At 64.1% G+C, this 24,648-nt stretch overlaps 5 protein-coding genes across 5 annotated transcripts in view; 1 reads left to right on the top strand and 4 right to left on the bottom strand.

Moving 5' to 3' along the window:
* Nucleotide 1: 1 nt before the first annotated feature.
* CHLRE_14g611051v5 (uncharacterized protein) lies at nucleotides 2–3,083 on the bottom strand. Its single transcript, XM_043069984.1, has 3 exons — nucleotides 1,951–3,083; nucleotides 868–1,807; nucleotides 2–428 (listed from the first exon to the last, which is right to left on the bottom strand). Exons 1-3 carry the CDS (start codon nucleotides 2,997–2,999, stop codon nucleotides 291–293), a joined length of 2,127 nt encoding a protein of 708 aa, XP_042916657.1. The 5' UTR covers nucleotides 3,000–3,083; the 3' UTR covers nucleotides 2–290.
* A 1,611-nt stretch (nucleotides 3,084–4,694) lies between these two features.
* On the bottom strand, nucleotides 4,695–9,763 carry CHLRE_14g611000v5 (uncharacterized protein). Its single transcript, XM_043069983.1, has 2 exons — nucleotides 8,436–9,763; nucleotides 4,695–8,170 (listed from the first exon to the last, which is right to left on the bottom strand). Exons 1-2 carry the CDS (start codon nucleotides 9,105–9,107, stop codon nucleotides 6,536–6,538), a joined length of 2,307 nt encoding a protein of 768 aa, XP_042916656.1. The 5' UTR covers nucleotides 9,108–9,763; the 3' UTR covers nucleotides 4,695–6,535.
* Nucleotides 9,764–9,843: 80 nt separating this feature from the next.
* On the bottom strand, nucleotides 9,844–12,443 carry CHLRE_14g610950v5 (uncharacterized protein). The gene is made up of 4 exons (XM_001698910.2): nucleotides 11,959–12,443; nucleotides 11,562–11,679; nucleotides 10,923–11,017; nucleotides 9,844–10,349 (listed from the first exon to the last, which is right to left on the bottom strand). The coding sequence occupies exons 1-4, from the start codon at nucleotides 12,238–12,240 to the stop codon at nucleotides 10,263–10,265; spliced, it is 582 nt and encodes a 193-aa protein (XP_001698962.1). The 5' UTR covers nucleotides 12,241–12,443; the 3' UTR covers nucleotides 9,844–10,262.
* A 100-nt stretch (nucleotides 12,444–12,543) lies between these two features.
* Nucleotides 12,544–23,179, top strand: CHLRE_14g610900v5 (uncharacterized protein). The gene is made up of 21 exons (XM_043069982.1): nucleotides 12,544–13,166; nucleotides 13,537–13,590; nucleotides 13,892–13,999; nucleotides 14,302–14,376; nucleotides 14,662–14,859; nucleotides 15,190–15,344; nucleotides 15,740–15,839; nucleotides 16,251–16,337; nucleotides 16,564–16,605; nucleotides 16,872–16,965; nucleotides 17,351–17,445; nucleotides 17,727–17,786; nucleotides 18,530–18,586; nucleotides 18,827–18,874; nucleotides 19,248–19,304; nucleotides 19,783–19,923; nucleotides 20,627–20,674; nucleotides 20,994–21,074; nucleotides 21,463–21,564; nucleotides 22,011–22,121; nucleotides 22,411–23,179. The coding sequence occupies exons 1-21, from the start codon at nucleotides 12,702–12,704 to the stop codon at nucleotides 22,684–22,686; spliced, it is 2,454 nt and encodes an 817-aa protein (XP_042916655.1). The 5' UTR covers nucleotides 12,544–12,701; the 3' UTR covers nucleotides 22,687–23,179.
* Nucleotides 23,180–23,191: 12 nt separating this feature from the next.
* Nucleotides 23,192–24,648, bottom strand: part of CHLRE_14g610850v5 (uncharacterized protein) — a 4,192-nt gene continuing 2,735 nt past the window's right edge. Inside the window, exons 8-10 of the mRNA XM_043069981.1 lie at nucleotides 24,185–24,328; nucleotides 23,737–23,878; nucleotides 23,192–23,436 (exon numbers count right to left, since the gene is read on the bottom strand). Of these exons, the coding sequence (XP_042916654.1) occupies nucleotides 23,315–23,436; nucleotides 23,737–23,878; nucleotides 24,185–24,328 (408 nt within the window). The 3' untranslated portion in view covers nucleotides 23,192–23,314. The remainder of the gene's footprint in view (nucleotides 23,437–23,736; nucleotides 23,879–24,184; nucleotides 24,329–24,648) is intronic.

Here is a 24,648-nt window from a genome sequence, read left to right as displayed (position 1 = left end):
TGCTACAAAGCCTCAGACCTTCAGTCCTCCACGGGCTCGCAATTGACGTGCCGCAGGAATCACACGTGCATGTGCAGCCATACACGTACCGCATGGATCCTCTCACAGGTAATAATAAGTCACAGCCAAGGTCACAGCCATGCAGCCTTAGACGTCACAAACTCAGTTTCAACGTCGAGTCGCAACTACTCCTGCCTGTAGCCGAGCCTACGGTTCTCCTGCTTTCAACAACGCCCCCGCCCCGCCCCCTCCCCGTGCTTCACAACCTCTGAACCTCTATCTGATGAGCCTCACACCGGCAGGTCATCAACATCGGGTGTCCTCCCGACGGGCGCCGTGTTCAGCAGCTGCCGCGCCTCCAGCCAAGCTATGGCCGCCAGGTTGCCCGACTGCAACACACGCCGGGCGTCCTCCCCATGCAGGATGGCCTGCGTGCATATGCGGCATGCATGCAGGCGGTGTGTGTGAGCAGGCCACGAGCAGGTGGCGCACGACAAGGAGCATCATTATGTGCAGGCGGGCTGTGGCCTTGTGCGGAGCAGCAGGCGGGCTGCGCGGCAGTTCCCCATCCCGGACCTGCTTCCTTGCTCGGAGTATGACACGGCACGTCGGCACGGACCAGTGCAACCAAAAAACCAACCAACCAGTACCCGCACCCGCCCCCGGGGACCTAATCGTGGGCTTCGGGCATTCCCCACCCACTGTTCTCCATGAACGGCTACTACCCGTGGCTACTACCCCTCCCCCGCACAAACACATGGGCTCTGCATGGATGGACTAACGGCAACCTAGCCAACGATTGACACGCACACTCGCACACGCCGGTAGTGCACGCGCCATGCGCATACATACGGCATGCCAACTCACCGGCGGCCTGCCGTCTTGGTCCTCTGTCAGCCGCTGCACCGCCCACGCCAGCGTGCGTTCACTCCCGCCCTCCGCCACCGCCGCCAGGCTGATCGCCGCGCCGCGAGCCACCAGCGGCAGCAGCAGCACAACACCGTGGCCCTGGTGCGCGGCGTGCGCGAACGCCGCCGACCACACCGGCTGGCTGATGCTGCTGCTGCTGCCGCCGCCCCCGCCCCCGCCCCCGCCGCCGCCGCCGCCGCCGCCGCCTTGCTCCTGCTCCTGCCGTTGTTGACGCCGCTGCGGCACCTGCGCCAGCAGCCACAGCAGCGAGTCCAGCGGCCAGTCGTCGCGCTGCGCCGCCAGACGCACATGCGCCGCCGTGAAGGCCATGCCCCGCGACTGAAGCAGCCGCAGCACGGGCACGCTGCCCCGGCTCCGGCTCATGACCAGGGCCTGGAACGCGGCCTGCCCCAGGCGGCAAGCCACGTGGGCCTCGTCCCACAGGTAGGCCAGCGCGTCGGCGTGCCCGCCCCACACCGCCCCCTCCACCGCCTCGGGGCTGGGCCGCATGCCGGCCGCGTGCAGCACACGCAGCCGCCGGCAGTAGTCGGGAAGCCGGGCGCAGGCTGCCTCCAGCGCGCCGCTGCGGCTCTGAGGCCCCGGCAGTAGCATGCGGTCGAGCAGCCCGTCGCCGCCTGGCTCGTGGGGGCCGGACAGCGCCAGCAGCCAGTGCCACTTGTCCTCCCAGTCGGCGGTGGGGCTGGTGGCGGCGGCGGCCAGCAGGGCGGTGGCGGCCGGCCACAACAGCATGGGCAGGTCCCGGCCGGCCGCCACCCACGCGGCGTCGCCGGCGGTGGCGGCGGCGTAGGGGACCCACAGGTCGTCCCAATGGCGCCGCAGCACTGCCAGAGGGCAGCCGCTGGCCAGGGCACACAGCAGTTCCAGCTGCTGCCTGGTGCTGAGCCGCAGTGACGACGATGGAGAAGGGGCGCCGCGGCCGCCGGCAGCTGGACCCGCAGCAGCAGCAACATGCCGTTGATGTCTGCGGCCGCCGCCGCCGGAGCTTCCTGCGGCCCCCAATGCCGCCGCCAGCGCCGCTACAACTGCTGCAGCAGCTGCATCCGGCTGTGCAGGGCCGCCGGCCCGACGCCCGCCGCCGCCAGTACGCCCGCCGCCGCCAGGCCCGCCGCCGCCAGGCCCTCCTGCAGCGCAGCATGCAGGGCCGCAGCCCTCCGCTGCCGAGGACCCGCCGCCGTGCAGCCGCCGCCGCCGCCACCCCCTGCTGCAACCTCATCCCCCGCCGGGGGCAGCCGTGTCATCGTGGTCCTCTGCCTCGGCCGCATCAGCCCCTCCATCAGCTCCACCTGCCCCGCCTTCGCCGCCGCCTCCACCTCCGCAAAGCCCACTTTGTGCCCGTACTGCCGCTGCAGCCATTGCAGAACTTCCATCTTGCCGCCCCTACAGGCGGCCTGGGCGGCAAGCGACAGCCGCTGCTGCCGCGCATGCCTTTCCAGCTCGCTGGTGCTGTCCGTGGATCCGGCTTCCAGCAGCAGCTGAAGCACCGGAAGGTGGCCGGAAGACGCGGCGTTGTCTACCGCCAACTCCGGAGGCCAACGGTACCTAGGGTTCGCGCCCCTCCCTGCTGCTCCTGCAGCAGAAGCACCGCCCTCGCCGGCGGCGGCGGCGGATCCACCAGCAACGTCAGCAGTGCTCCCGGCGCCCTCCTCTCCCTCGTGCGAGTGCAGCAGTCGCTCGCAGGCCGCAAGGTGGCCGGCGAGGGCAGCCGCGGACACGGCTTCATCGAGCTCCCTGTCATCGATGGTGAAACCGCAGTGCGCCAGGGCCGTTTCCAGGCTGGGCGCGTGGCCTGAGAATGCCGCTGCACACAATAGCCGCTTTCGCTGGCGCAGGTTTAGGGCACGCCATGGCTCAGGGCGTGTCCAGTGGATGGCAAATTCGCGGCCCGGCCAGGGCTTGTCGGACCCGATGTGGAATTTCTTGTAATGGCGCAGGCTCGCTGCAGTGTCGCTGCTGACGAACTTAAGTTGAGCGGCCTCGTTGGGGTGCAAGTAACTTGCAATTTTCCTTATCACGTCAGGCGTGAGGCGAGACCACAAGTCACTTTTCTTCTCAGCAGGCGGCTCCATCATATTCGCAAGGTATACGAGCCTCTGGACGCTCTCCACCACAAAACTTGGAAAAGAATCTCGAGCACTGTTCTGCGCTATCTTATATACCCAAGTGAATGTCATGCTACTATCATATCTGGTTCTTTGATTCGTGCTGCATCAAGATCTCGTTGGGACAAACCGCCATGCCGCGCCCCGGCCGCGACACGCCCGCCATGCATGGGCCCCGTGCCCCCCAACGCGACGCAGGCTCCAGTTCCAGGCTCCCCCCTCCCCCCTTGCCGCAGTCTTGTCTCCCCCCGCAAACGCACTACCTGCAGAGCAGTGACTTACACACACAGAAATGCAACCCAGCGGATTACATACCGTACCGTACATACCCGCACGCGCCGCAATGAAGGAAGAACCTCGCTCCTCCGGCGGCTACCTATCTACCTCTGATGCCGGAAGGCCGGAAGCTGCAATACTGGCGACGCAGACATCATGATGCTTATGTCCCGAGAATAACGCATAATGCGACAGGGATGGTACCCGTCGTGATGGTACCCCGCGTAAAACTAATAACTTAGCCCATGAGCCCAGCTACCCGAGCTCTAGTGGTTGGGACAAGGTATGGGACAAGATATGGGCAGGCGGCGTTGTCCTGCTGTCCCGCGGAGAACAAAACAGAGGAAGGGTGGGGGGCCGGGGGGGGGGGGGGAGGGGGGGAGCGAGGCCGGCGTCGCCGAGCTGGCACCTCCCGCCAAAGTTCGCAACTGTGCATTTCTGCATACATCAACGATATGCATGGATATTTGTTCTCGTCATCTACGTGAAAGCTTTCGTCTTTGCGATCGGTCGAGTTGGCTTTACATTTTCATGCTCGCGTGCTTTCAGACAGCCTTATCTGTGCTACCTGTTAATTGCGATGTAAGTTATAGCTACGCGCATTTTCGCACCTGACAATGAAGTTCAGTTATTGGCCTCGTTCATACGCTGCACTCGCTCTCGCGCCCTGGGACCAAGATCACGTATAGAGGAAGCTATGATCATTCGGCTATGTCGATGCGTTGGGCCGAAATCGTGCTGTACGCGACGACGCATAGGATGCGTCACACTTTCCAGAGGACCCGTAGATAGCTGGGCGTTTTTGGGCTGAGCCCCCCCAGCGAAGCGTTCCAGGGGGGGGGGCGAAGCCCCCCAGGAACACCCCTGTCCCGTGCGTGCGTGCGTGCGTGGCTGCGTGGTGTCGGCAAAACATAGCATACTGGCGCAAACCGCGAGTGCTTCGTATTAGTATTTGTTAATGCCTATTGCATGTAAATAGGTGGCAGGGAAAATTCGGGCGGAGCGAGAAGTGCCTTCGCGCGTCCATGGACAATTGACTTTCGCGAGGTCGCGAGGAAAGCATCCGGTGCCCGCTGATATGCAGTCTCTAAGGCAAACTATGTTGGCGGCAAGCAAAGCGGGGAAGTATATCGAAAATTTTGAGCGACTTGCCGAGCCATGCCTGCCGACGCGCCAGGATGCCGAGAAGCCCCGAGGTCGCCCCCGCCCCGCGCCTAGCCCTTTGAGCGTGGGGCGCCGGGGAGGTGTTGATTATGGCAGGAGGCGAAAGAAATGCTTGGGGTGTTTGGGAACGTGACAAGGCACGCATGCGTGGCGCGGGAAATCCCGCACGACCCCAACCCGAGTGTCCCTAGCCGACGCGCCTGCGCGTCGTAGCGGCATGGAGGCTCTGACGGGGCGTTACATGCTTATCAGCTCCCAAGCGTACGGGGGCTCAGCCCATTTTCCAGCTGTACAAAGCTGACACCCCTTGTTGGGGCCCTGGCTTAGTCCACGGCTGTCGTCCCACATGTAACCTCTATCAGCTAAATACCTCCGGGGCCCTCTCATCACCATACTGTACTACTGCAGTTGCTCACACCTACCGTGTCATGGAAACTTTATCTCAAGCATGAGGCATCCATGGGTCCGCGTCCATACCGTATCTACATACCGGTAACAAGGCCATCCATGCTCAGTGCTCGTATCTTGTAGATGCCCTCAGCCACCCGGCATCTACACATGCGTAGATGACCCTGACCGCGGCATCTACACTTAAGCCCCCAAGCCCCCCAAAACGTCTACGCTTCCCCCATTGTTGCGCCAAAACCGGCCAAAACCGTCTACACTGCGTAGATGCGTGGCACCCAAACCCAAAAATTTTTCTCCGCCTTCGGCGGATTCTGGGCAGATTTCTACAGTGTAGATGGAAGATACTAGCACTGTCCATGCTCCAAAGCTAGACGTGAAAAGCTATGCCCTATGGCCGGTAGACTGGGGATGCGCCCGCACTACTGCTGTGTACCGCCGCCGTACTCGCGCGCGCACACTCTCGGATCACGCACCCTGCGTGCACCCGCCATTGTCACGCTCTGTGCACGCACGCTGTGTACCCGGGCCGCCCGCTTGCAGATAGATAGCGACCGTCCATTATCCTTAATGTGAAATGAGGAATCAAGTCCTTCCATGTGGTTGAAGCTCATGAATAATGTGCGTGACCCCGCCTGTCGGCCCTTGCTGTGCTCCCAGTGAGAGTGCGTGCATGTGGAAGACGATACTGTACAGCCCTGCAGGGCGTCACGGCCCACGAAAGCAGCCGCGACACGCCCGCCATGGGCCCCGTGCCCCCCAACGCGACGCAGGCTCCAGTTCCAGGCTCCCCCCTCCCCCCTTGCCGCAGTCTTGTCTCCCCCCGCAAACGCACTACCTGCAGAGCAGTGACTTGCACACACAGAATTGCACCCCAGCGGATCACATACCGTACCGTACATACCCGCACGCGTCGCAAGAAAGAATGTCAGGCTACCTCCTCTGCGGGCTACCTCTGATGGAAGCTGCAATACTCGCGACGCAGATATCATTGTGCTATTTGCCGAGAACGCATAGTGCGACATGGATGGTACCCGCCGTGATGGTACCCCGCGCAAAACTAATACAAACTTCGGGGCCCTCTCATGACCATACCGTACTGCAGTCGCTCCGGAAACTTCATCGGAAGCATGAGGCATTCACGGGTCCCTCGAGGGTCCGCATCCAAATCTACAAGGAACGGCGACCGATGCTCCATAGACGTGAAAAAGCTATGCACTATGGCCGGTAAAGTGATCATGCGCCCGCATTGTGTACCCGCACACTCTCGGATCACGCACTCTGCATGCACCCATTGTGCACGCTGTGTATGTACCCGGGCCGCCCGCTTGCAGATAGATAGCGACTGTCCATTATTCTTAATGTGAATTGTATGGGGAATCAAGTCCTTCCATGTGTTCGAATCCCATGAATGTGCGTGACCCCTGTCGGCCCTTGCTCACTGCTTGCTTTGCGACCAGTGAGAGTGCATGCATGTGGAAGACGATACCGTACAGCCCTGCAGGGTGTCACGGCCCACGAAAGCAGCCGTGTAGCACACAAGCAAGGCCACAACAGAGTCCGTCCAGCACACCGCGCCTGATACCGCCCTTCCACACAACTGCCCAACAATCACCATACCGTACCGTACGCAGTAATACATGTGCTACGTACGAGAGTGCTCATCCGCTCATGCTTGCGGCCCATCCAGCTGTGCCTAGCTGGAAGCGGGTGCGCTTCCCAGCATCGCGGCTGCGTTTCACACCCGCCGCCTTCACTGGGGAGGGGGACGACTGCAGCCGCTTGGGCAACACGCGGGTGCGCTGTGACGGCTGGCGCAGTGGCTGCAGCTGCTGCTGCCGTTCGCGCATCCTTGGCGGTGCCGGCGCCACAGCCGCCGCACCTGCTGACGGTGCCACGCCGCCAGCAGCTGAAGGTACAGCGGCGGGCTGCTTCCGCAGCGATTGCCGCGGCACGAGGATGTGCTCCTCCTCCTCCTCGTCCTCCTCCTCCTCCTCCTCCTCGTCCTCCTCCTCCTCCTCCTCGTCATCCTCTTCCTCCTCGTCCCCCATCTCCTGCAGCAGCTCATCCCACAGCCGCTGCAGCTCCTCCTCCTCCTCCTCCTCCTCCGCCGCCGCCTCGTCCTGCGCGTCCTCCTCCTCCTCCTCGTCCTCCTCCTCCTCCGCGTCCTCCGCCGCCTCCTCCGCCGCCCACTCCAACTGCTGCCGCAACCGCGGCAGCAGGACGGCGGCGCGCGCCGCATTGTCCCGCATCAGCGCCTCCGCGTCCTGAGCGCGCTGGTCGCGCTGCGCCCGCAGGGCCGCGTTCTCAGCCGCCAGGGCGCGCGTCTCCGCCGCCAACTCGGACAGGCGCGCCTCCGTGAGCTGTCGCCTCTCCAGCACCTCTGCCAGCTTCCCGGCAACCTGCGCCTCCGCCTCCGCCGCCTCACGCCGGTCCTCCCCAGCAGCCGCCGCGGCCGCCGCCGCCGCGGCCGCCTGCCGCCGTGCAAGCTGGGCGATGGCGGATCGTAGTGCGGGGTGGGAGGCCGTGCAGCAGGGGCAGCGCGGGCTGAAGGCGAGGGCGCTAATCAGTCCGTGGCAGCCGCGGCTGGGGTGGACAGACACCACGTCGCCGGCAGCCGCTGCGGCGCCGCTGGCGCCGGCTTCAGCCGGCAGGTGCACGTACTGGGGCTTCTCCTGGTACCACTGCAGCAGCGTGGCGGCCTCACTGCTGGTGCTGGCGCTGTCGCTGGCGGCGCTCGTACCCGGCTGCGCACCAGCCTGCCGCTGCTGCTGCTGCTGGCTCAGCTGGTGCGCCTCCAGAAAGGGCTGGAATTCGACGGCCGTGGGGCCGCCGGAGCAGGGGCAGCAGGTGAGCAGGAACTGGAGCACCTCCGTGATCGCCTGCCGGCTGGTCAGGCGCGCGTGGTTGGGGCTGTCCGGCGGCATGGTGACCAGCTGGCCGCAGCTGTAGACGCGAAAGCTGAGGTCGGACCGCAGCTGCAGGTTCAGCGCGTTGCGGGCGTGCGCGCTGTCGCTTGCGGTGTGGTTGCGGAAGACCAGCACCTGCTCTCCCTCGCCGTCACGCAGCCGCTCGTAGCAGCACCACGCCTGTAGCACGGCGCCGTCCCACTCGCTGTCGGCGCCGCCACCCGTGCGGAGCGAGTGGTGGAAGCTGTGGTGGATGGAGCGCAGGCGCCGCTCCTTCGCCACGCACTCGTAGGTGCCGGCCTCGGCGGCCGCGGCGGCCGCCACGGCCAGGACGCGGTGGGGCGGAAAGGCCTCGATGTGGGTCGCCTGGTACGTGGCCAGGGGGTCCTGCATACCGTACCGGTGCGCAAGCACAGGGCCGGTGTGATCACGGGATGCGTGCGACGAAAGCACGTGCGAGGGGACGAGCGCACGCACTCTTGCACGACTCAGCAGGCGCGCTGAAACCATCGCTACCGTACTAATTAGCTAGCCCTCCGCCGTGCTTGCGCATGAAGCCCCCCGGCCCCCCGCCCTCCGGATTCTCAAGTGTAAGTGCTAGTAAGTTGAAGACTTGAAGTGGGAACCGCCTCCCTTCCCGTGCCCAACGCACCTCCTGCTCCAGTAGCTCCGCCACGAGGCGGCCGGCGGGCGAGGCCGCGAACGCCGCGATCTGGGTCGCGTACTTGTGACAGCGCTTCCGGCCGCTGTCGTAGGCGGCGGCGGCCGCCTTCTGCTGCCGGCCGCCGTTGCCGCCGATTCGGAACGCCGCCATGAAGGCCTGCAGCTGCCGCGGCGTGCAGGCCATGTGGGTCAGGCGCGAGTACAGCGGCGCCATTCGGGCGTTGCAGTCGGCAAGCCGGCGGACGCCGGGCAGGCGGATGTGGCAGTAGCAGCGGTCCTTGAACATGGCATCCAGCATGCAGTAGAAGAGGACCTCGGGGCCGGTGGGCGGCTGGTCCGTTCCGCCGAATGCCTCGGTGAAGTGGCGCAGCGGTGGCGGTGGCAGCGGTGGCGGTGGCGGTGGTGGCGGTGGGGGTGGCGGCGGCGGGCTGCGTTGCTGGTGCTCGGCCAGCAGCTGGGCGTGCCTCGCGCGGTTGGCGCGAGCATGCTCGGCGCAAATGTTGCGGTCAGTCGTGTAGCCCGTGGGCGCAAAGGACAGCGGGCGGCCATCCAGGTGCAGCGGGAGCGGTCCCTCGCGAGTTGCGGTCCAGACGGTGTAGCGGCAGCAGTCGTCGCCGCCGTCGCAGTATTGCGGCCGGCGGGACGGAGCCAACACCACCATCGTGAAGCTGACGTCTCGCACATAATCGCCGCATATGACGCACCAGTTCGGCTTCGTCGCCATCTGGGCCATGAGTAGTACCTGAAAGGTGAGGGGGCAGTCAACCCAGTTCAGACGAAGTTGAACCGGCGTGCTGTGCGGGAAAGCGGGCGCGAGCGTCTTGGCCCTAGCCCAATCCAGACATGACTTCTTATGTTACAAAGCTAAGAAGCCACGCCGTGTTTCAATTGTTTGGCCAGCAGCAGATGGAAACCATTGCAAAGCCTATGTCCCCCGTAGCAGGTTGATTGCTCTAGGTTGCATCTAAGCGCACGTATAGCAAGATAGGTACTACATATACAAGGGGTCCCTCCAGGCGAGTCTGGCGTTGGCTCACCGCAGCGAAGAGCGCGGAACCAGCTTTCTCTGCGCCAAGCGCTGCTCCGTAAATCCTTTGTATCTAGAGGTGATGTCACACCGAGCGCATCGCAACTATCGCAGCAGTCAGGCTCTCGGTCTTGGAGATGGTATGCCGGTTCGCTTGAATGTTGTCGACGACGGAGGCAGACAGAGCAAGCTAGACGCCACAGTAGTGCTATTAAGTATACCGCGTTAAGTTGTGTAGAGGCTGGTACTTTGGTCAAGTCGGCTAAGGCCCTTGAAAGCGCGGGCAGTTGCCGACCGTTGCAGGCCTATGTCTGACGCTATGTGTCTTGGATCAAAGCCCATTCCATTCCACAGCACACAGGCATGCGAGGTAGCAATCGGTTTACACAGACACATGCCAACCATAATTAGCGAATTGTAACGCCATATCCCTGCCGTTCAGCCATCGTTGCCCCGCGCGGCGCACATCTGCTCTCGTTACGCGGGTCAGCTAGCATGATTGTTCATGCCTGAGCCCAAGGCCCCCGCCACCATACATCCATGCCAACCACAGGGCTGGACATTCCTTCCAAGCATCCACTCGAGCTCCCTGGCCTTCCTCATGCCTACGACCACCACCATCGATCTGCCTCCCGATCAATCCACCCTGCGACCTTCGCGCCGCTGTGACCACACATGCACGGCCCTTCCTGGCGACACCCAATGCCCCCTCCTCAACACGCCTTTCAAACCTTTCTACTGGTAAAAAGATCCTCACAAAGTTTTCATCAACCCACATCACCTAAACACTTACACGGTCTTGATGGTGCGGATGCCGTCCTTATCCACCACCTTGATGATGTAGTGCGGCGGCGCCACCACCAGCCGCTTCTTGACCTGCAGGGGAGGGGTTACATTCATAATCATATAAGAAGTGAAGGCATAGCCAGGAACAGTAGTATAGCAGGCGGGGGGGGGGGGCAACAGCAGGGGGAGCCGCAGGTCAAGGAGCCGCAGGGGGAGCAGCAGCCGGGAAGGGGCTTGGGACAAGAAAAGGCAGACCCCTCGCCTATGGCTGCTTGCAACTGGGTCGGACAGCTCTCCACCGCCTGCACCCTGCAGGGTGAGCCCCCGCCGACGCACCCCGCTCCGGTTCTGTGGCTGGGCCATAGCATGCGGAGACGCGCGCCACACCAATCAAACGTACAAACCCCCACGACTGGCCGTACCCAACACCACGCATTCCTCATGCCTTCCCTGACTTTCTACCTTTCTATCCTCCACGCACACTTGTCCTTTCCCAAGCCCACATGCCACACCCCGCGCCCCTCTGCCCCTCCTCCAGCCACAGCCCCCTCTCGACCCCGGCCCCGCCCCTCCTCCCTGCTCCCATTCCCTCCCTCCCCCCGTTTCAGCTTGGTTTGGCTTAGCTTGGGATGGAATTACAACCCCCCCCGCTCGCGCCCTCACCTCGGCAATGCCGGCCTCCATCATGGCGGTCGCCTCATCCACCGTGAGGTTGGGGTGCCACATCTTGTCGAACAGCGACAGGGTGAAGTAGGAGCCTGTCGCAGATGGGGGGGGGGGGAGCAGGGAAGGAGGGCGGGGACATGAGGTTTGGGCGGCTCCGCAGGTGGAGTCGTGGGGGCACCGGGAATCAGGCAGCGCCACGCTTTGTTCAGGTGGCGCGCTCGGACTGGCATATACGGTAACACTACGGTATGGCCCACGCTCCATTCCCTACGCACAACTGCCTATCACGCCCCAAGCCTGCTCCGCATACCGCCGCCCGTCTCCCACCCGACTCCCAGCCCCCTGGCCCCACCCCCTCTCCCAAGACCAAGCCTGCATCTTGACTTCCCTGCACCAGCGAAGCCGCCTGCCTGGTGTGCCCGGCCCTCTCTCCAACTGTCTGAATTGCTACTGTCCTCCATCACAAACGTGCGCTTGCAACTCGCGCCGCGCCACCTCTGCCCTTATCCAGCCCCGCTCTCACAGCGTGGCAGCGTAGCACCGTGCCTCTGCCTCACTGCAGGCAACCGTTGCCCCGTCTGCACCCACACCCATACCCACACACTGTCTCGCCCTCCTTTCCCTTCGCCGTCTTACCGTAGCCGGTGCCGCCGGTGTTGATCTTGTTGAGTGTGGCCAGGTAGTCCATCCAGTAGAGCGAGGCGCCCGCCTGCTCGTCCCAGCCCGCCAGTAGCAGGTTGCAATGGTAGGGAGACTGCAAGGGCAGGAGGAGGAACGGTGGTGGTGGTTTGAAGAGGGAGGGCCGGGCGGGACTACAAAGAGGCGAGCCTGTCGTCAGGGGAGCATTGAGCGCTCCGCGTAGTGGCAGCACTTCTAGTGATGAGACAATAAGCCCTAGCTGCGCGGCCGTGGCCATCTATGCGGCGTGTGACTGGGCCGACCGAGCGGCAAGCCCTGGCACGCCACGGCGCGTCCCAGCAACCCCAACGCCTGGCAGCGCCTCTCTCCCCTCTCCCCCTATCACTCCACTCACGCTTCTCAACGCTGTCGCCAGCTCCCCGCGCGTGTAGTTTGCTACCGACTTGGTGTTCAGCGGTGTCCCGTTGCGCAGCGCATACAGCTTCACGTTAGCGATGATGTATTCGCTGAAGTTCACACGGTCTCCCGCCTCTCCAGCAATGCAGAAGACTTTATGATCGTCAATAGGCACGATTTTGTCCTCGTCTTGCTTAATGCTGATGATGCTGTGCGCGGCGCTGGTGTCGCTGCACACCATAACGAAGTCCTTGCCCTTGATACCCACGAAGAAGTCCATGGTGGGCTAGTGGGATGCCCTTAGAGGGCTGCACGTATAGATTTTAAGGAATGCGCTAGGTTCTTGGGCAGAGGCCGATAACGAGAGGCAAGATCTCCCGCGCGGGTTCTTCAGGTACCAGCTTCTTGTCCGTGCTCAAGTTGAGTCAAGTCTTCTATCGCTAGCCGCACCTCTGCAAACGTGCAGGCCCCCGAATGCACGAGTTGCGCGAGGGGCCTTCCGCATGGGGTTTTGCCCATCGCGGTTGGAACCAGTTACTTCTCGCTTGGTCCTTTTGCCAATTCAATTGCAATATTTTGTCAGGTTACCTCCAGCAACCTTTGCAGCTTAGTCAACCCGTGCTGAAGTGCTTGGTCAAACAACATGCGACTTTCCCCTTGCAAGAAACACGCTCTCTCACGCTCGCTCTGCCAACCCTGAGCCATCAGCATGCATACTTAGATCCACTCAAGCTCGTAGTCATGCCGGCCAATGTGAAGAGCAAGATTCAGCGCCTACTGCGACAGCTCGACAGGGACGAGGATGGCGTGGAGGACACCCCTGCCGACATGCTCGCGGCGGCCAGCGAGGAGGAGGCGGAGGACCTAGCAGCACGGGGTGCAGCTCGCCGCGCGGCAGCGGCCATTGCTAGCACGCCCAGCAGCCAGGGCGGCGCGTCGGAGAGCACGGATGCCTACACCACCGCCAGCGAGGCCCAGCTCGAAGGGGACGACAGCGAGTCTTACACGGCCTCCATGTCCTCCCTCGAAACCACGCCGCTGCAGCCCGCTCGAGGCGCCCATCATGACCGCCACCAGCACCACCAGCAGCACCACCAGCAGCACCACCAGCCCAAGCCGCGCTTCTCGGCGGCCGCCAATGCGGAGCGCGTCGCGGTGCTGGAGCGCAAGTGCATGGGGCTCATGGCGGACAACCGGCAGATGCAGGTGGGGGCGGGGGTACATTCATGACTAGTTAAGGGGGGTTGAAAATTCCAGCCCAAACTAAACCAAACCAAGCGAAAACGAGCGGAGCAGGGGGCGAGGGCGTGTCGTTGTGAAGGGCACAAAGAGAAAGTGAGGGTACACACCACTTGCACATGCGCGCCTATGGGTATGTACGAGCCTGGGTCCGGTGAGGCCCGGCACTGCATGCGCTCCGTGGTATCGTCGTGGCCGTCTGGTGAGGTGCACACCACTGTCTACCATACCGTGCAGTACTGCTCACCGCATGCGCTCACCACTTGTGTCCACCGCACGTGCTCACTGTAATTTCTCACCGCACGTGCTCGCGGCCATGCATCGCCTGGCTCCGCAGGCGGCCTTCCAAGAGGCCATGGCGCGCAAGAACGCGGAGCTAGGCGAGCTGCAGGTGCCGACGTGGCTGGCGGGCGGGCGGGCTGGGGCCTGGGGGTTCGTTGGCCGGTGCTGGCGATGTGTCGGTAGATAGTGGGCCGGGCGTGAAGCGCGCCGTGTTCTGAATCGCCGGCCGATAGGGCCCCAGTGGGGGCAGTGCAGCGGGGGTGGGGCCTATGGAGCTGGCGCGGTGGCTTGGCGCTGGGATTGAGGCTTGAAGCGGAAACAGGCGCCGACGTGTGGCGCCCGTCGCGCCGCCGCGCCGAACTGTCATGCGGGTAACGCGAACGCGCCCCGCGGCTCCGTGCGCACCGCAGGCGCACCTGGCCGGCACGGTGCGGGAGCTTGGCGCGCGGCAGCAGGAGCTGGAGGCGGCGGCGCCGCTGCTGCGGCTGCGGCTGGAGGACTTCCGCGCCCAGCTGCTGGTAGGCCTGTTTAGGGCACAGGGTGTGTGGGCGTGGCGATGATGCGCAGGAGCGGTGTTTGCTTGGGACACGACGACGGGAAGTAAGGGCAAAGAACGAGTCAAATAAGGGCGGGTGGTGTGGCAGCGGCTCGAGTGGACAGGGTGCAGTCGTACGTCCGGGCCAGTTGGCTCCGAGCTCGGCCGTGCACGCCCATCGACGCATGGACACATATGCTGTCCTGCGTTGTCGCGTCCCTTGTGCCCTCTCAATCCCAGCGCACACAATAACACGGTGTGCTCCCTCACCAAACGCCGCCACAGGACCTGCGTGTGAGCGACAGCGTGTACAAGGAGCTGCGGCTGCTGCCCAAGGAGTCCCGCACGGCGCTGGATGAGGTGGGGCCGCAGGGGTGCTTGTAGAGGGTGCAGGGCGTTGCAGCCATCGAGGCAGGTAGGGCAACAAGGCGAGAGCGGAGGGCAGCGCACTTGGCTCAAGTGAATGCAGGGCGGGGCAAACCTGACACGAAGCAGCTGACTGGGTAGGAGGGACATGCTGCCTTCCTAGTTCCTAGCATCCCTTGCTCTGCCCTTCCCACCCCGGCCCTCGGCACCCCGTGCCGCCCCACGCTGTGGCCCCTTCCAAAGCCTCCCCGCTCATCCCTCCTCCCGCTCACCCCTCAGGTCCGCATCGCGGTGCATGAGGCGCTGGCGGACTCCAAGGCCGAGGCCGACCGCCTGCGCACCGCGCTGGGCTCGTCGCGGGAGGCGGCGGCGCGGTCGGAGGAGGCGGCGGCGCGGGCGCGCACGGAGGCGGCGCGGGCGGGCGCGGCGCTGGCGGAGCGGGAGAAGGACCTGGCGTTGGTGACGGAGGGCATGCAGGTGGGCGCGGGTCTGGGTAGCTGTGTGGGTCTGGGTGTGGGCGTGGGTGGAGTGGTTGTGATGAGATGCAAGGCGGCGGCGCGAGCGGTCAGGGCTGTCAGGCAGGTGGTTTGCGGTATGCGAGAGTCTCTTAGACCCGACGGCAGGTACGGCACCCACATGTGCGGTATTTTGCAAGCAAGCGCAAGCGTGGCCCCCGCGGCCCTGCCCCTCCGCCTGATGCCTCCGCCTGACCCCTGATACCTCATGTGTCGGACTGGGCGCATGACCTGCCCGCGTCTCTGCCTGACACCCCCTCCGCCTCCGCCTGCCCCGCTTGCCTCCCCGCAGGCTCGCATCGACCGGCTGGCCAGCGAGCTGGAGGGCGCCATGGTGACTGCGCAGCTGAACGCCGCCAAGGGCTCCATGTACGACGAGCTCCGGGCCAAGTACGACGCCGCAGTCAGCGAGAACCAGCGGCTGGCGGTGGTGGAGGCCACGCACAGGTGTGTGTGGGTGGGTGCGGGTATGTGTGGTTGGGGTAGATGCCTGTATGGGTGTGAGTGTGGGAGAGGGTATGTGGGCGGAAGATGGGGTGGGTGGGACCAATCCCAGCTTGGCTCAGAGGCTTGCAGGCGGTTTCGGGGTTGGTGGTAGTTCGGGCGCTGGGGTGGCCCGCAAGTCCTGAATGCAATACTGGCAAGGCCGTGGGATGTGGGTTGGAGCGGGTGCCTGGGTCTGATTCGCACCTCAACCTCCTACCTGTGTGCGCACCCGCTCTGGGCGCCCTGTCGACGGCACCCACCCCCGCCCCCACCCCTACACCAACCACCACACTCCCCTCTCTCTCTCTCCATCATTTATCTCCATTTTCGCTCCCTCTCCGAATTGTGCCCCACAGGAAGCTGGAGCAGCAGGCGGCGGCGGATCGGCTGACCGCCAGTCAGAAGGAGGGCACCTTTGAGATGCTGATGATGGATAAGGCCTACCTCAGCAAGCAGGTGGGGAGGGGGATTGTAGATACCAGCCCAAACTAAACCAAAACCCAATGCAAAAGAGCGAGGAGAGCGTGGCCTGCGTGCTGACAACGGAGTGGCACTCGAAAGTAGTAGGGGGATGGGCGCGTAGAGGGAGCGTGTACGGCACAGCGATAAGATTCATGAGAGGGATGAGGGAGACTTGAAGTGGGCCGGAGGAGGCACTAGGCACCTAGGCACCTAGGCGCCACGCCACTTGTCGACACCCGGCCCAGTGTCGCTCCCATATTGAGGCCTCAACAAGTCGCAAGCCTACCACTGCCGCTCAACTCTCGCCCCCCATCTGACGTATCCTAGCACGTCGGTCCCCGTCTTTGCTGCTCATATATGTTCGCCGGCACGGTCATGTCCACCCATTTCCCCCCCCCCCCCCAGGTGGACTTCCTGACTGACCAGCAGCGCAAGCTGGAGGCGGAGCTGGAGCTGCGCGAGAAGAAGATCAACGACCTCAGCAGGCACAAGGTGCGTGCGTGTGTGTGCGTGTGTAGCGGGGGTGGGTGATATGGCGGGCTACAGCGGTGGCTGTTGCGAGGTGTGTTGGGGAGACAAGCGGCCGGCTGGCCGCGGAACAAGACAGAGGTTGGCTGGCGCCTGACGCTCTAAATATGTGCACACAGCGTACTGTGCCCACTGTTTAAATAAAACGAGATGCGGCTTTCCTGCCTGTCACCACCCCGCTTGTGAACAGAACGACCTGTTTGAGAAGCTGATGGCGGCTGAGACACTCAAGGTGCGTTGCCCGGGGGCTCACTAGCCTGATGGTTCCTCCCCCCCTGCACAACCACCCCTCGCTTGACTCGGCATGCCTTCTGCCCCTCCTTTCCTCTCCTCACCCCATGGTTTGGCCTGGTTTGGTTTAGTCTGGGCTGGTATTTTCAACCTCCTGGCCCCATGTTCCCCCGCCTCCTGCCCGCATCTTCCCCCGCCTCCTCCTCGCTCTTTTGCATTGGATTCGGTTTCGGCCGGCATCTATATCCCCCACCCACCCGCCCCCAGGGCCGCCACGAGGAGGCGCGGCTGCAGACGGAGCTGGCGGCGCTTCAGGAGCGGACACACGCCGACCTGGACAAGATACGCGTGGAGACGGCGGGTGAGGGCGCAGGGGCTGGGTTGGTCGTCCTGCGTTGTTTGCGAATTCCGGGAGGCTTAGAACCAGGTGGCTGGCTCGCTGGGTCGAGTTGGTTTGGGGCACACGCGACGCAATGAGGCAGGTCGCTGTTGGTGTAGATGTTGGGTGAGGAACTGGGTTGTCGGGCTGGCTGGCTGGCTGCGTTGACGAGTGGGAGACGGGGATAGTGCGGGTCCTGGACGGTGTTGACGATGTCGCAACCGGTGTCCGGAGTAGAGCGAGAAGCGTCGAAAGTAATGCGGCAACAATAATGACACGCACACAAGCGTGCGCACACACCCTCAACTTCCCTTGTACTCTCTACCGCATACACACCCCAAACCAACACCTGTCTCACTGCCTGCAGAGGCCTACGAGCGCGAGGCGCGGCTGCTGCGGGAGCTGCGCGACGGCGCGCAGGAGGACGCGGCGCGCGCCAAGGCGGCGCTGGCGGAGCTGCAGGTGGGGCAGGGGCGTGTGTACGTGTGTGCTGGGGTGTGTGTGTGCGTGTGTGTGTGTGTGTGTGTGTGTGTGTGTGTGTGTGTGTGCTGGTGTATGTGTGTGGGGGGGCTGGGGCTGGGGCAGGCCGGTACTGTGCTCATGCGCACTGTCTGCTGTGGAGCTGCTCCAGTTACCTTGAACTTTACCTGTAAAGTATCATGCTGCGACGCGTGTTGCGGCTCTTGTCTTGATGCGCGACTGATGCTGCGACATCGGCTGTTGTTGCTGATGCGAATGTTCAGGGCCTGCACGAGAAGCATCAGCTGGCGCACAACGAGGTCACCAAACGCCTGGAGCAGCAGGTGCGTGTGTGCTTGTGCGTGTGCGTGTGTACAGTATATGTGTAGCAGGAGCGGGCATTGAGATGAGAGGGGATTGGAGGCTGGGCGGGGCAGGTGCGTGTCGATCAGGGGGAGTATCGCACGTGCCTTGGGTGGATGCACGTGGGATGGAAGCTTTGCCTGGACGTTGGAATTGCCGTCTGCGGCATTGCGCACGGGCATTGCGCGACCGCAGTACTCTGTACGCCTTGGTCAAGGCCTTCATCACGGCGTAATTGCGGTGGCTTTTAGGGTTTCTGCGCAGCCTCTTAGATTGCTTCGGCTGTGCTAACTGGGGGCAGCCAGTCCGCCAGCTGGCCCACCTGGCTGCACTCACTTCGTACAGTCGCGGCCGTACAAGGCAAGCCGCGCAGCAGTTGCAGATCCATCGCCAGGACGCCACGCCACGTCGTCATCAGGGCCTTCGCCGAGGCTTACAGCACAACAGCGGGCGCAAGCACACGCCGTCACACACACTGGACATGTTGTCGGGCCCCGTCACCGCACTGCATTGCACTGCCGCTCACACATACGCTCACTCACATACACACACACACACACACACACACACACACACACACACACACACACACACACACACACACACACACACACACAATCCTGCGTGTTTCCGTCCTTGTGCTCTCTGGAACACCTACACAACACGTGCACACACACACGTGCACACACACACACATATGACCGCCCCCTCCCCCCCTGCCCAGGTGGTGGCGCTGCAGACGGAGCTCAAGCAGCGCTCCTTTGAGCTCAGCCACTTCAAGGTGGGCGGGTGGGGGTGGGGAGGGGGTGGGGCTTTGGCGTGCGGGAGGGGAGGGGGTTAGGTCAATTCAACCTTTAAGAACCCGAACCAGAGCAAGGTGGGGGCGCCTGCTCAGTGCATCACATGCACGGGGAGCGGGGGAGGACTTGGTGCATCGCTGCGGTTACTGACTGTGTGGGTGTAGCCAATCTTCCCCGCCCCCTGACCCCACGGGTCCTCCTCTCCGTCTTGGCCGCGGCAGGTGGTGGTGGCGGAGAAGGAGACACTGGTGGGGCGCATCAGCATGCAGGTGCGTGGGGGACTGGGAGGGTGAGTAGGTGTGGCGAATGCCGCCTCGCCGCACGCCCTTGAGCGCTCCAATCACAACGTGTTTCACAAAGCACCCCGACCAATATTCTAGCACCCAGCACCCACACAACGTGAACCCACACAAACCGGCACGGCACAAACCACCCGCACGCGGCCCACCCGCCCACCCACCCACCTGGACAGTGCATCCTGTACCGCTTTTGCAACCATCTTTGCAACCCACCCGCACGCCCGTCCCTCCCCCCCCTCACACACACACACACACACACACGCACACACACACACACACACACACACACACACACACAAATACACACACACACATCCGCCCACCCGCCCGCCCACCTGCACAGAACGAGCTGCTGTCGGACAAGCTGGGCGTGCTCATGGACAAGTACCGCAGCCTGGAGGTGAGGGGGTGGGGGTGGGAGTGGGGGTGAGGGGGAGGGGGAGGGGGTGGGGGCGGTGGGGTGGGGGTGATGGGGGTGGTGGGGGTGATGGTGGGGGTGAGGGGGCGGGGGTAGGGATGGGGGGAGGGGTGGGTGGTGGTGGTGATGGTGGGGGTGATGGGGGTGGGGGCGGTGGGGGTGGTGCATGGAGCCCTTGCGGAGTGGGGTGGGTTAGCCATGTAAGCCGTGGGAGCATGGAGGAGGAACTGGATCATGGCCTGTGGGCTGCGGATGGTGACGCCCATGCAAGGCGAGCTGGGTGAGGCACGGGCGGCCCAGCTGCGGCAGGCTCTGGGTCGCGACCCTAGTCGCCCGGCTCTCCCTGGAGCTGACAAAGACTAGTGCCCCGCCCGCGCAACACGGCACACACCCCTCCCCCTGCTCCACACACCCCTCCCCTGCTCCACACACCCCCACTCCCTCTGCTCCTGGCTCACAGGTGGAGCTCAACTCCCACCTCCACAAGGCCCTGGCCGCCGCCGCGGAGGTGGTGTCAGGCGGAGGCGCGGGCGGCAGGGGCGAGGACGGAGGCGGCGAGGGCGGCGGAGGCGGTATCATCGTGGCGCCGGCCAAGCTTCAGGTGCGTGCTGGCCTTATAATGCTCATACGGTACCTACAATACGTCCGTTCAGCTCCGTTCTGACAACCCTCCAATGCCCACAGTCAATAGCTGCTGCTCCCGCCCTGTGCGAGCACTTAGCCACATCCTTCCGTGCTGTCCTCTCCCGCCTAGTAGGGCTGCTCCTTCCCGGCTCCCTCCCTGCTGCTTCACGCCCCTCTCGCGACCCCCTTGACAGTGTCTGGCCCCCACCCCCGATTGGCACCTGGGGTATCCGTTGGGCTCGGGCACGACCACTCCCTATCCGGCACGGTGCAAAGCAACCGTGCAATCGCCTGCAATCGCCTGCAAAGGAGCAATCGCCTCCGCCCTGAACCCACCCACACCATCGAACCACCGCCATCCCCATCTCTCCCGCCAAAATGAGTGACATGCGTTCGCTTTCCCCGTCTCCCACACTTCCACCTCTTCCCCATTTGCATTGAGTTAGCTTTAGATTGGGCTCGTCCTTACAACCCCCTTCCCTATCCGGCCCCGCCCTCCGCTCCTGCACCCCCCCCCCCCACCCCCCACCCAATCGCTCCATCGCCACCCTTCCACCCCACCTGCCACGGGACTTCACCAACCTGCCTTACCACTGTCCCATCGCACACACACCCCCTGCCACCCACCCAATCGCACCACCGCCACCCCTCCTCCTTCCCCCCCATCTGCCGCCCCGCAGGTGGACCTCGCGCTGGTACGGCAGGAGCGGGACCAGCTGTCGCGCCAGGTGGGGGAACGAGCGGGGGAGCGGGCGGGGGAAGGATTTGTGTGGAGGTGGTGGTGTGCGCTGTGTGCGTGCATGTCGACCTGCATGTTCAAGGGGTGCGTGGGTGGCTCGCGGGTGGGGAGTACCTGCAGCAGGGCGCGAGGTCCCGCCCAGCCTCTGTACAATGCCGTGCAACGTGCAACTGGGTTCTCGTCTCCCCTACCAGCCCCTCCCCACACACACACACACATACTCGCACACGCATGCACACACACACGCACACCTCCCCCCTCGCACACGCATGCACAAATGAATACGCGGTGCACACATATACTTGCAGGTGGAGATGCTGACTGGGCGGCTGGCGGCGGCGCACGACAGCCTCAAACTGGCCAGTCAGCCGCACGCCTTCCTGCTGGAGGTGAGGGCTGGAGGGGGGGGCGGGGGGCGGCAGCGGGGGTAGGTCAATCCAATCCCAAAATAAACCATTGCCAACCCAGAACCCATAGCGGGGGGGAGGGCAGGGAATGCAGAGGAGGGGCGGAGCCCGTGCATGGGTGGTACGGGCGTGTGTGATACCTTCCGCGCACACCCTCTGCCCGCACACACCCTCTCTCCGTGACACACACACACACACACACACACACACACACACACACACACACACACACACACACACACACACACACACACACACACACACACACACATTTGCCCCCTCCGCCTCTGTGTGCCCCCCCCCCCCCGCCATCATATTTGATACACACCATCCCATGGATGGCTACCCCCCCCCCCCGCCACACACACAGGAGCTGGAGTCTGTCAAGCTGCGCTGCGCCCAGGCGGACACGCGGGCGGCGGCGCTGCAGGTGGCGCTGCAGCAGCGCGGGCACGAGGCGGAGGCGCTGCAGGTGGGGTGGGGCGGGGAGGGAGGGAGGGGGCGGGGGCAGGGGCGGGGGCGGGGGAGGGAGGGACCGAGGACCGAGGGAGGGACCGAGGGACAGAGGGAGTGACAGAGGGAGTGACAGAGGGAGAGTCCGCGTGCAGCAAGGCTGAACGGGGCAACGCAAAGTCTGTCATCTGGGCCGAGCTCGCAGCCAAACCCGAGGGACCTTGCCGGGCATGGCCCAGACTGGGCCGGACATGGTATTGCGGACGCCGTACCTCCCAAATCCCAATACCCCTTCACCACCCCGCGGCCCATAATACGCACCCCCGACCCCATCACCACCGCCACCACCACCCCGTCACACCACCGCATCACCACGCTCTCCTCCTCGCTCTTGTGCATTGGGTTCGGTTTAGTTTGGGCTGGTATCTACAACCGCCACCGCCATCACCGCCCCCGCCACCGCAGGCCGAGCGCGACGCTCTGCGCGCCGACCTGGACGGACTGCTGGCCCAGCGGCAGGCGCTGGAGGGCATGAAGGCGGTGGTGGTCAAGGCGCTGGCGGGCGGGCTGCCGCAGGTGCGTGTGGGTGTGTGTGTGCGTGCGTCGAGGTAGCTGATTGTGTGGTGCAGGTCGTGTGACCGGGCTGCCATTGGGCTGAGTGGCGTGAGCGGCCTCGGGTTGAGGGTTGCGGAGGTGCGTGGGACGACGTTGGCTGCTCGAGGGCTGCTGCATGGGCTGCGTTGGTTGCGTCCGTGAGGCCGTGAGGCTAGCTGGCGGGGCCACGCCGTATGCGCGCTCCACCAAAACCCCAAGCGTGTGACCCGCCTCCCGCCGCTGTGGATGCCCCCGGCCCTGGACCCCGCAGGTTCAGCAGGCGGCCGCCGCGGCCGCCGCCGCGCGCAAGCCGCACGGCCCCTTCAGCAGCACCACCATCATCGGCGAGGGCGGCATTGCACCCGGGCCGCCGCTGCCCACCGCACAGACGCCGGCGCCTGGGCCCGCTCGCCAGCCGCCGCCGGCGTCGCACTTCCCGCCGCACGTGGGGATAGCGGGGCTGGGGACTCCGGGTGTGGGGGCGGGCACGCAACATGGGCGGGCGCATGGGGCGGCTGGGCCCCATTCGGTGGATGCTGCTGCGTAGAGGTCATACCGTGGGGGGGCCGCCGTGGAGGTGTTACTGATGGAATCAAGCTCTGCTCTATCGTGTCGCATCGATTCGGACCGAGGATTGGACTGAGAAGTCATTTGGAAGTGGACGCGGCGGGTTGTTGCATCGCGGCGTTTTATGGATGTCTCGGTGCTGAGCTGGAGGCCTTGGACATGACTTGACTGGAGGGTACAGGGTGATGAACAGCTACGGTGCTGTCTTAGGCAGCGGTGTGACCTGTGTGCTCTGTGTATGGGCACCAGAGTGCTGACGTGTGGTCCTTCAAAGGTTGGCAGAGCTGATTGCAGTTTGGGACAGCGAGCATGTGGAGCACATGCGTTTCCGGCGGCCTTACATCAGGGACGCCGTACGAGCATCACGCGACCGAGAACCATCATGGCTATCTGCTTGTTAGATTTCGTGAATCAGTTTGTAGTCTCTCCGCTGGTACGGTACGTACCGCCGTCATAAGCTCATAACATAACCAGTTCACCCCCGGCGACTTTCAGTAAGACACGTTTCCTGCCTTCTGAACTCTTGACATCGACTTCGATTTCTCGCCTGGTCGTCCCCAAACGCGGCCCCAACAAACCCTGGCACACCCTGCCGCTCCTCGCATCGCTCAAGGCTGCTGCGCGCCGCCGCCAGCCGCCGTCGCCACTGGCTCCCCATCCACACTGGAGGTCGGGGAGGGGTCACGGGACGCGACCGGAGTGGAGGCGCCGCTGCCGCCCTCCACTTGGCCTGTGGGGTGGAGCCAGTGCAGCAGCGGGTGCCGCAGATGCGGACACAAAAACATCAGCCGGCACCGCATTGCGCTGGTCGGCGGTTGGGTCAGGGTTTGGTGTCACACATTGCTGCTGCTGTGCAACTCCGTACTTCTGCGAGGAGCCTTCCAGTGTGAACCAAATCCGCACGCAGTCGCCTAGTACGAAGCACTCGTGCCCCGCTACCCCATCAAAGCATAGATAACATTCTAGGCAGCAGCACGCTGCACACTCCGACCCCCAAAAGGTGTGCCGTAAGACGGTTCCCCGAGCTCACCCGTGAACTCGTTGACCCGGGGTCTGAGGCTGACGCCGCGGTAGAAGCCGTTGGGCGTGCGGTCCACCTCAGGCGCCCAGTTGCGCACCAGCGAGCGGAGGGTGGCGTCCGTCAGCGCGTCCTGGCTGCGGTAGCGAGGGAACTGCGCGGAGAGGGCAGGAGGGCGGGAGGAGGCAGAAGAGGGGAGGAGGAGGAAGAAGAGGGGGGGGGGGTGCAAAGATTGGTACAGGGGAGTGTAGCAAAGTAGACAGCCGGCGTGGTGCACGCAACCGGCCTATTCCAAACCAGCCCGTTTGCCTAGCACCCAACATAAGACGATCTCAGCCTAACCCTGTCCTCCAGACCCAGTCAGCACCCCACCCCCACCCCCCCACTCAAGGCATCTGTCCCCCTCCCCCCACCCACCCACCAACCCACCCAGCCGCCCGCCCTGCTCCCACCCGCCCACCTGCTTGCGGAAGGCGGTCTGAATCTCCGACTCGTGGCAGCGGCCGCTGCGCACCAGGCGCCCGTTGGCCCAGCCCACGAAGTCGCGCCACTGCTCGTCCAGCTCCTGAGCCTCCGCGCGGTTCATACGCTTGGGCCGGCCCACCTGCGGGTGGGGGCGGCGGAGGCGGAGGCGGAGGGCCAGTCATTGAGCAATGCGCAGGCGGCGGTTGAGGGGGTTAACTCTGAACCGTAAGGAAACACTCGCGCTGCAAGGAGAAGCGATCGAGGGGGATCTAGGACCGTGGGCGAACGTGAGAGGTACCCTAGCGTGCACGACCCCAAGCGCTGCGTTGATTCCCAGGCCAGAGTTTTGCAGCATTCATCGACACCACGCTGCGCCCAGCAGCACACAGCTGCAAGCCTCCCCTACCCCCGCACCTGCCGCGCTTGGGGTCGTGCACGCTAGGGTACCTCTCACGTTCG

Source organism: Chlamydomonas reinhardtii, chromosome 14 (genome assembly GCF_000002595.2).
Source record: "Chlamydomonas reinhardtii strain CC-503 cw92 mt+ chromosome 14, whole genome shotgun sequence".
Classification (NCBI taxonomy): Eukaryota; Viridiplantae; Chlorophyta; class Chlorophyceae; order Chlamydomonadales; family Chlamydomonadaceae; genus Chlamydomonas; species Chlamydomonas reinhardtii.
Note: the sequence above shows the minus strand (reverse complement) of the source record. Positions and strands in the feature narration are given on the sequence as shown.